General features: G+C 38.5%; 1 protein-coding gene across 3 annotated transcripts in view; it reads left to right on the top strand.

Moving 5' to 3' along the window:
* ZFC3H1 (zinc finger C3H1-type containing) overlaps window positions 1-11,015 on the top strand; it is a 61,107-nt gene that overhangs the window by 1,514 nt on the left and 48,578 nt on the right. For all 3 annotated transcript variants that reach the window (XM_034771502.1, XM_034771509.1, XM_034771514.1), the window contains exon 2: window positions 6,873-7,292. In XM_034771502.1, the coding sequence (XP_034627393.1) occupies window positions 6,873-7,292 (420 nt within the window). The remainder of the gene's footprint in view (window positions 1-6,872; window positions 7,293-11,015) is intronic.

The raw sequence follows: 11,015 nt of genomic DNA, 5'->3' as shown, positions 1-11,015 counted from the left end.
GCAGAGTTGCGACTTCTTCGAATCTTGGTTGTTGCTGTGCTTTGCTTTAATTCTACTTTAATTGGGAGATGTATGCATAGCACATATATCAATCCCAGTGTTGTCTGATATGGCCATTTGAAGCAGAGTCCTGTTTGCTTTAGAATACAAAGCCATACAAGCTGTGACTGTTGTACCCAGTTGCATGATCAGATGTTAAATAGTGTTGGTCAGACAGTCTGGACAAAGCCTTAATGGTTCTTCCTATGGCAGGTGAAATGGCAAAACCAGTGAGGAAGCTTCTCTCACTTTAACTTGTTTAGGTCTTTGTCCTGGTCTACAGTGGGAAAACCATGCATTGGTGGAGGGTCAGGAATGGGTGCACTGAACTGGTGTGCTTTCAGAAACTTTTACACCCTTTATGATGATGAAACTAATGATATTTTATTTTTTAAAAGAAATAACAATTGAGAAGATTCTAGCCCTGCTTTACTGGGTTTTAGACATAATTTATTGATAAACATTACACAGGAGGAGCTAATGTCACTGCTGCTTAATGAACTGAGATTTTGAAATATCATTTATAGGCTCTAAAGTAGAAATATGATTTCAAAATGAAATGCTTAATCATTTTTTGTCCTTACCCTAACCTTTGTCACCTGCCACAGTTGATATTACAACATTCTAAAATAGTGCAGCTACCTGTACTACTGTTGGTATTAGTGGAGTGAGGACTTCTGGACACATACTTTCAGCAGCACCCTTCACTTCCCTGCTAAGAGAATGATGTGATAGTCTACACTGCAAGTGGACAGATGCAAAAAATAGTTGTGTGGATGTTGCAGCCTTGGAAAAGGCTTGGGCCAGCCACCTGAGCTCAGACCCAGGCCTGAGCCTCTGCCTGTGCCACAATGTCCACACAGCTATTTTTAGTATGCTAGTGTGAGTCTGCCTACCTGTCTGGGAGGTTTGCTCCAAGTTTCAGGGTAGATATACACATATGGGCTCTGGAGCCCTCTTTGGAATTTCCAGTGGCAAGTAGCCCTTTGAGAAGTCTTTAGTATGTGTGATCTCTGACAGGGAGAAGTGGTATCCCCCACTTATGGAACCAGGACTTTGTGCATACGTGGCTCCAGCAGCCCCTCCTTTTTGAACAGCACCAGGAAATATTTCTTAATGTCTCAGGAGCCTCAGTGATGTCAGTAGTCTGGATTGTGAACTCTTTTGTAGAGTATGGAGATTAATTGTTGGGTGTGGAAGAAATCCCCATCTGAGGTTCAGCTAACCTTTAGAAGGGAATACATGTGGGAGTCTAAATTCCTGTTAAATTCCTCCCATTTTTCTTTGGCTTTAACTTTTAGTTCAGTGGGTAAACTTTGCAACTGATGTTCATTCACAGTATACTTATCAATTCCTTACATCTTTAACCAATTCTTGGTTTAGTTCTAAGGGGAGCACAGGCTCTGGTTCAAGAGGTGAATATAGCCAGACCACTCAGTAATCATAACCATAATGTAGGGGGGAGGTATAGCTCAGTGGTTTGAGCATTGGCCTATTAAACCCAGGGTTGTGAGTTCAGTTCTTGAAGGGGCCACTTAGGGATCTGGGGCAAAATCAGTACTTGGTCCTACTAGTGAAGGTAGGGGGCTGGACTCAATGACCTTTCAGGGTCCTTTCCAGTCCTAGATAGGTATATCTCCATATATTAGATTAATGTAATTAAATTGAACATCCTTTTAAGGGTAAAAATGCCAAAGAAACCCACCACAGTAGCATTTAACTTCAAAAGGGAAACTAGCTAAACGAAAATTTAAAATGAATAGTCTCAATGGTGAAATGCCTGTAGACTGCATGGAGACTTTAAAAATCACTGTGATAGAGGCTCAAACTAAATATATACCTCCAATAAAGAAAAGTAAGAGAATCCAAAAAAAAAAAATGCCTCCATAGCTAAACAGCAAAGTAAAAGAGGTGATTAGAGTCAAAAAGGAATTCTTTAAAAGATGGGAGTCAGATCCTAGCGAGGAAAATAGAAAGGAGCATCAACTCTGTCAAGTGCAAAGGTATAATAAGGTTAGGCCAAGAAAGAATTATAAGAGCAACTAGTTTAATGACACAAAAACTAATAGCAAAATTTTTTTTAAGTACCTCAAGCAGGAAGCATGCCAACCTGTCGCTGGGACTGCTGGCCAATCCGGTGCTAGAGGAGCACTCAAAGACAAACAGTTGCGGAGAAGCTGAATGAAGTCTTTGCATCAGTCTTGACTGTAGAGAATGTGGGGAACATCCCCACACCTGAGACATTCTTTTTAGATGACAAATCTGAGGAATTATCTCAGATTGAGGCATCAGTAGAGGAGGTTTTGGAACAAACTCATAGAGAATAATAAGTCACCAGGACTCAAATGGTATTCACCCAAGAGTGCTGAAGGAAACTCAAATTTGAAATTGCACAAGTACTAACTGGTATGTAAACTATCATGTAAATCAGCCTTTGTGTCTACACGCACACACATAGCTGGAGAATAGCTAATGTAATGCTGATTTTAAAAAAAAGGCTTCAGAGGTGATCTTGATAATTACAGGCTGATAAGCCTAACTTTAATACCAGGCAAATTTGGTTGAAGCTATGGTAAAGAACAGAATTGTCGGGTGCATAGATAAACACAATATGTTGGGGGAAGAGTCAACACAGCTTTTGTAAAGAGAAATCATGCCTCCCCAAATCTATTCAAATTCTTGGAGGATGTCAGCAAGCATGTGGATATAGTGTATTTGGACTTTCAGAAAGCCTTTGGCAAGGTCCCACACCAAAAGCTCTTAAGCACAATAAGCAGTCATGGGATAAGAGGAAGGTCCTCTCATGGATCAGTAATTGCTTAAAAGAAAAGAAACAAAGGGTAGGAATAAATGGCCAGTCTTCACCATAGAGAGAGGTGAACAGTGGGGTACCCCAAAAATCTGCTGGAACCAGTGCTTTTGAACATATTCATAAATGATCTGGAAAAGGAGAAACACAATGGGATGGCAAAGTTTGCAAAATTACTCAAGATATTTAAGTCCAAAGCAGAGCTACAGAGGGATCTTACTAAAGTGAGTGACTGGGCAACAAAATGGCAGATAACATTCAATGTTGATAAGTGCAAATTAAGCACATTGGAAAAAATAATCCCAACTGCACATACAAAATAATGGGGTCTAAATTAGCTGTTACCACTCAAGAAAGAGATGTTGGAGTCACTGTGGATAGTTCTCTGAAACCATCCACTCAATTTGCAGCGGTAATTTAAGCTAACAATATTAGGAACTGTTAGGAAAGGGTTCGAAAATATAATGTCACTTTATAAATCCATGCTACACCCACACCTTAAATACTGTGTGCAGTTCTGTCACCCCATCTCAACAAAGATATGTTAAATTGGAACTGATGCAGAGAAGGGCAACAAAAATGATTAGGAGTATGGAACAACTACCAAACAAGAGATTAAAAAGACTGGGACTTCATTTTAGAAAAGAGACTACTTAAGGGGGAATATGGTAGACAGCTAAAAAATCATGAATGGTATAGAGAAGTGTTATTTACCCCTTCACATAACACATGGACTTAGGGTCACCCAATAAAATGAATAGGCAGCAGGTCTAAAACAAAGTAAAGTAACAGCCTACTGTCAACCTATGGAACTCACTGCCATGTGATGATGTGAAGGCCAAAAGTATAACTGGGTTCAAAAATCAGATAAGTTCATGGAGGATAGGCCCATTAGTGGGTATTGGTCAGGGTCAGAATCCCATGCTCTTGGTGTCCCTAAATCTCCAACTGCTAGAAGCTGGGACTGGACGATGGAGTGTATCAGTCGAGATTGCCCTGTTCTGTTCATTCCTTCTGAAGCATCTGGTTCTGGTCACTCTCAGAAGACAGGATATTAGGCTAGATGGACCATTGGTCCTACCCAGTATGATTGTTCTTACATTTTGTACATTTTTTTTTTTTTTTTGGCTGAAATTTAAAATTTGTAGATTAAATGGGGAGGTAAGTTCCAAACAGTTTCTGTTGTTTGTTTTTCATCAGTCTTTAGTTGCTGAGTTGAGGGTTTCTTTAACCTGCCTGGCTCTTCTGCTTAGATTGAAGATTTTGCAGAATGTTTTGAAGGATAACAGCTGTAGCCTGTCTTTTTTAATCTCCATGTATTTGTATCTGTGTTGCCTGTCCTTAACCTAGTCCTAGATAATATTTGTGTAAACGTTTTAAATTGTCTTTTTAAGAATTCCTCACCACTTCCACTCTTGAGACACATTAGGGCATTTCCCCTACTATTTTTTACCTATTCTTTTAAAAAAAACCAAAACAAAACAACCATGCTTCTCTAATCCTCTTAGTGTTCCTCACCTTTAGGCCATCCCACAGGAGAGAAGAGAAATAAATACAGAATAGTTCTAAATAGCTTACATTAAGCAGACTTAAAAAAAAAAAATACATAAAAATACTTAAAAAAACCCCCAAACTTTAGGTTTGTCTGCTAATGCCCCTCCAATTACCAGTGTAAGGGTTATATTTACTTTTTACCTTTGCAATGTTTATCAATTTGCAAATATCCCTCTTATGGTGGTTTGGAATTACCCATTACAGAATTCTGAATTAGTTTGATTTCTTATTAATATATATTTACAGGGCTTCTTCAAATCATAATAGGCACTTTTGTATATACTATCTTAGTTTTTTGGTTTTGTTTTGTACACTGTTTAACCTGGTTGATCATTATGCTGAGGCTTGACATGTTATGGCAATAGTAAATGTTTTGCTAGAATAACCTAAGCAGTTTTTGGAGGATGTTTTTCAAAGATACTCAAACCTCTCTCAGAGATGAACATATTGATATGTTCAGGCCACTTGTGCCCCCATGGTCATGAGGGTGGCTTCGGTTTGAAATGCAGTGCAGATAATTATGGTTCTGTATCTGAGTACACAGCATGTTTAAATTCACAGATTACAGAAATGTCATTGTTCTTTAATTTTAGCTCTGTTAGTACACATCAGCGCTAGTGGAAAAGTATCTTAAATTATCATAACGTTCACCTGTTGCACAAAGAGCAAGGCTGACTCATTATCAGGTTAAAACAATTTTTTTGCAGTATAGATAAAACTTTTGGAGAATTAAGGCGTTCAGTCTAATTAATGCAGAGTCCAACAGAAGAGTTATTAAATAGCTATGCTAGCATTCTAAAGTTTAGACTAGGGTAAAAGAAATTCTGATGTAGATGTTTTAGTAAACTCAAAGTGACAGAGGGTCTTCTGCTGTTTTTGGTTCACACTGAACTGTGCCAAATAGGTTGGTTTAAATTTACAAGAACTCATGTTTATTTGGATAAGAAACTATGATAGGCGCTTAATTTAGCTATAACCTGTCCAAATAGATGTAATCTTTGGGTCCTGGTTTCATGTAAAAAATAAAGCACAAGGAATATCTTAGGTGTCTTCAGCAGTCTGTAAATGCACCAATAGTGTGTAATACACGTTGGTCTAACAATGTATTCGAACAGTGTTTCTCAAACTGGGTTGCCGCTTGTGTAGGGAAAGCCCCTGGTGGGCCGGGCCGGTTTGTTTACCTGCCCTGTCCGTGGGTCTGGCTGATCACGGCTCCCACTGGATTAGAAGGCTGTTTAGATCATTAGTATTAATAGCAGTAATAATATAATCTGGTTCTCTATGTCAGATTTCAAATACCTTTTCAAAGGAGGCAAGTACTTTGATTTCTTAATAAATATATTTACATGACTTCTTCAAATCATAATAGGCACTTTTAGTATATACGATCTTAATGTTAATAATCATTACTATAAAAATCTTCCATGTGTCACTATGGCAGGAAATACAGTCTTTAATAAGAGAATTCTGCATTCTCCTTGTGGAATTGTGTATGTGCACTTAAGGCCTGATCCATGAAAGTCATCAGGAGTCTTTCCATTATCTGCTCTGGGCTGTGGGTCAGGCCCCTGTTGCAAAGCCAGAACCCTATAGAAAAGTGGTGTCCATTGGGAATGCATGCACAACCCCTTGTGAACCAAAAGGTTTGGTCCTGAGCAGTGGCTCCAAAGCAAACTACTGTATTCCTGACTGTTCTGATGATAGGTCCTGGAGTCCTTGGCTCCTTGTGGTGTACTTTTCTTAATTGTTGGTGGTACTTATCTGTGGCTTTAGCTCAGATGTTGGGACATGGTTGCTACAGATTTTAACTGCTGTGGCTTGGTCTCAGCATTTTATGGATGGTTAAACTGTGTCAGAATGAAGTTAAGTAACTTATTCAAGACCACATAGAGAGAGTCAGTGGCTGAGTCATACTTCTGTCAGAGAAATCTGACGCTCACTAATTTGCTTTGAGCAAGTCTAACCAGCAGGTGAGCTCCTCCCTATCAGCCTCCACCATTGCAGTTCCAGTGAGTTGGAGGTTGTGTTTGGAGACAGAGGAGACTTGCTGAGCAATTCCTTGAGCTGTAAGAGTAAACAGAAGTCTTAAAAAATTAGACACAAAATGTGGGATTTTTGTACATTTGAGAACAGTTGTAAAGTAGCCTATAAAAGAAATATGAATTAATGAAATTGAACAGGAAGATGCTACTTGACAGTGGGTAAGTGTGCTGAGTATGTAAACTTTATATTCCATTCTTAAGACTAATGTGTAAAATATGCATATTGTTACGTGTTTGACAAATTAAGTTCTGTTTCTGAAAATGGGGAGGAGAGTTCAATATGAAGTTAGAATACAAAATTATTCCAGTGGGAGAATACATTTTAATTTGTTACCTATTGTTGCTTAATCTTCATTGATTGTATCTTAATCTCTATGATATTAAGGGCAGAAATGGATTCAATTTAGTTTTCTTAACAAATAATTTAGCCAAAACTTTTGGAAGATCACCATCTAGAAAACAGAACTACTCATCTAAAAATGAAAACTGTGTGGAAGAAAGCTTTGAGGATCTTCTTCTGAAATACAAGCAGATTCAGCTTGAACTTGAATATATTAATAAAGATGAAAAACTGGCTCTGAATAACAGAGAAGAAACTGTGCACCAAGATGATGCTAAAACAGCAAACGCTGAGGACCAAATAGCTGTAGAAAATGTCAGTATTACAAAAGAAGCTATAAAAGAAGTGTCTCCTGAGGAGAAAAATCAGGTTATAGCCTTTCAGGCATTTGAACTGAAACCTCTCAGGCAAAAACTGTCTACACCGGCTGAGAGGAACAGATTGAAAAAAACTAAAGATGGAACAAAACAGCTGTCACAAAAATCTGAACTCACAGAATCCAGTCAAGGTAATTATCGAACATTCCTGTCTGCATTAACCTGTTACAGCAAGAATCTTTGTGATACTACTAGATATTTGGGAAAGTTGTGCCTCATTGAAACTTGGTATGTTAAAAGAAAGTGGTTTTATATCAAATAACTTATTTTAAATTTGGAACTTGTCTTGAAATATAACATCTTCAACATTTAATTAAAGCTTGATCTGAAATATAAAATAAATTATAAATATTTTCACACAATTTTCTAACTTGAATATAAATAACTTGTTTGTAGAGAGAGTAGGGCAGGAGAACAACGTTAGAATATTTCCCTTCTGTTATATTTAAGTTTTCAACACTATATTAGTGCTTGAGACTCAGAAAGTGAAATTGATGAATCACTAGTTGTCTAATCAGCCTTCTTTCCCTATCCACATTAACTAACTATAGAAAGGAAACATATAGCACATATTACAATAAATTGTTATTAAAATCCAAACAATTTCAGTTTTAATAGCCTAAAGAAACACTTCTTAAAAAATATATAGTTTTATTACTATGGTAACATCACCTGAAGGCCAAACATGGATGTCATACTTGGTGGCTCCTGACTGTGGCATCCTAAATAAAAGGCTCTGAGTGATTATATTATGCTATTTAGTGCTGGTCTTTTTAACTGAAAAATGGTAATTTAATTTTTACAAGCCCAAAATTGATTACTGTTATAACATGTGTTGTCTTTATTTTGTTCGTTTTTTTTTAAATAACCCTTGAAAACGAGAGCTGTGGCAGTCTTACATTTCACTGGGAGCATTGCTGTTAACAGTGTAAAAGAATAGGTGGAATAACTAGTGCTAAGAGCTGATGTACTGCTTTTGAAATGTAGTTCGTTTTCTTGAGTGTTTTTTTTAAAAGCTAAATTGACAACCTGAGGCATCATGCTCATAACTGGAATCTTGGAATTTCATTTAATCATCTCTTATGTTTTCTTTCTCTTTTCCTTACTGACTTCCTTCTTGTGAGACTAGAATGTGCAATGGCAAAAGTGTCTCTGTCAAGCTGAAAGGAGAGGATTGAAATTTAGTGACAATCATATACTCTAGAGTGAGAGTTTTTATCTCGTAAGTGTTTCTTGTAGTGTAATAAATGTTATTTGTTCCTGCCCAGAAGAACTTAAGTTGTAATATAAAACAAAACACATGGTAAGAGTTCAGGTAAGGAAAAGAAGTGGAGAAATCATTGGGGGAAAGAGGTAGGGAAGATTTGTGTAAGAAGTGGGTTTGAAAGAGGGCCAGATAGAAGCATGATGAACAGAAGTGGGAGGATGTTGTAAACTGTAGACACAGCACAGAAGAAAGCATGAATCTGAGAAGATACAAAGCATCAGACCTGTAAGACTAAGGCATTGAGAGTTAAGATGATTAACTTGAGCATGATACAACAGGGGATAAGAAACGAGTAAAGGAAGAGAATGAGAGAATAAGTGGTTAAGGGAAATGGTTTTACCTATAGTACTCTAGATAAACTGGACAGGGGAAGGTGAAAGGTACGGAGACCCAAAAGATTATTACAGTAATCAAGGTAAAACGATAAAGGTGTGGATGTGGCTTTAATACCAGGCTTAGAGAAGCAGTCATATCTTTGTGATTGAGCAAGAACGAATATAATATAGGACGAGTAAATATGTAGAGAAAGGAGTAAAACTGACACACCTGTGAGTCTGGGAAATAAAAGGAGCTATTTAAAAACAAACACCCCCTCCCAACCCCCAAATTCATAAAAATAAGAACGTAAACACAAGATGAATTAACTCTGTATTGCAGGTCAGAGGGCTGGAAGGGATCTCCTGCTTTGAATCCAGTCCTCTGTGGTTACAGACCACTCCATATATCATTCGTTCATAAATTTACCAAACTCCAGCTTAAAACTAAGGCTAGGTCTACACTACCCGCCTGAATCGGCGGGTAGAAATCGACCTCTCGGGGATCGATTTATCGCGTCCCAACGGGACGCGACAATCGATCCCTGAATCGACGCTCTTACTCCACCAGCGGAGGTGGGAGTAAGCGCCGTCGACAGGAAGCCGTGGAGGTCGATTTTGCCGCCGTCCTCACAGCGGGGTAAGTCGGCTGTGATACGTCGAATTCAGCTATGCTATTCACGTAGCTGAATTTGCGTATCTTAAATCGACTCCCCCCTGTAGTGCAGATGTACCCTAAGTAGGTTGTTTGTCCCCACTATTCCTATTGTAAGGTTGTTCCAGAATCTCACTCTTCTGATGGTTAGAAGTGTTCTAACTTCCAGCCTAAATTTATTCCTGGCCAGTTTATACCCATTTGTTCTTGTGCCAACTTGCCCTTGAGCTTAAATAGCTCTTCTTCCTCCCTCATGTTTACCCCTCTGTTGTATTTATGGGGAGCAATCATATCCCCTCTCAGCCTTTTTTTTGCTATTGGATGTATGCTAGTGGTAAAATGAATGCTGTAATCCTTGGATGCACAATTTATTTTTAATTCATATATAGTATCTAACATGGTAGGCGCTAACCCCATTACATAAAAAATGTTAAAAGCAGACAGTTTACGTAAGCCACTGTTAAATTATACTTGCATGACCAGTACCACGAGTATCTCCAGTATGCCTTAGAAGGTCAAATGATGATATACAACCCAAATTAATAATCACAATGCATAGTAATTAACCAGAAACAAAACAGAATAAATGGGCTTTGCACCACACCCTGAGACTTATCAGAACTTGGATTCTGGTGGACACTCAAGGGAACACATTGTAAAAGCAGAGCGTTCAGCTAAGAGCCCTGTCACTAATCTTAGTTTTATCCCAAGATCTGATAGCAAGAGCATCCCAAGTGATTTCAACAACTGTAAATTGATCTCAAGTGAAGTAGGTATTTCTAAGATGAATGAGTGTATACTATTCAGGGCTGCATACAGTGCATAGGAGATTATAAGAAAATGTCCTGTATCACAGGGTATTTATATCAAATGCTATTCCAAGGCCCTTATGGGTGCATATAGCTGAAGAGCTATTTGAGGGCTTGTTTGTTAAAACACCATTGGGGCACAGCTGCAGCTTTCAGTGTAGACAAGACCTGTGCCGATGGGAGGGCTTCTGTCAGTGTAGATAATCTATATCACCAAGAGGTGGTAATTAGGTTGACTAGAGAATTCTCTGTCAACACAAGGGGGTTGGGTTGGTTTAACTGCCTTGTGGATTTTTCACACTCCGAGTAATGTAGTTATACTGACCTAATTTCCTTGTGTAAATCAGGCCTTAATTCTAAAACAAAGTTTTAATGCTAATTTTAACTGTCCTCCTTTGACTTAGGTGGAGGCTCTATATCTTCCTCTCTGTGGAATACCCCAAGGTGCTGTTTGTAACCCTATTCTGTTCATCATATATTTTTACCATATGACTATTGGCTGTGCGATATGCATTAGTCTTGGTCCATCTCGGGGGAAAGCAGGTCTACACTATAGCGGGGATTGACGCTCTGAGATCGATCCACCGGCGGTCGATTTAGTGGGTCTAGTAAAGACTTGCCAAATCGACTGCAGATTGCTCTCTGGTTGACCCCTATACTCTACCCCCGACAAGAAGAGTAAGGTTAGTTGATGGGAGATTTTTCCCGTAGACCCTGCGGTAACTCGACCTAAGGTATGTCGACTCCAGCTATGTTATTCACATAGCTGGAGTTGTGTAGCATAGGTTGACTTACCGCGGTAGTGTAGA

Source organism: Trachemys scripta, chromosome 1 (assembly GCF_013100865.1).
Source record: "Trachemys scripta elegans isolate TJP31775 chromosome 1, CAS_Tse_1.0, whole genome shotgun sequence".
Taxonomy (NCBI): Eukaryota; Metazoa; Chordata; order Testudines; family Emydidae; genus Trachemys; species Trachemys scripta.
The sequence above is the reverse complement of the archived record's forward strand: the minus strand, read 5'-3'. Positions and strand labels throughout refer to the sequence as shown.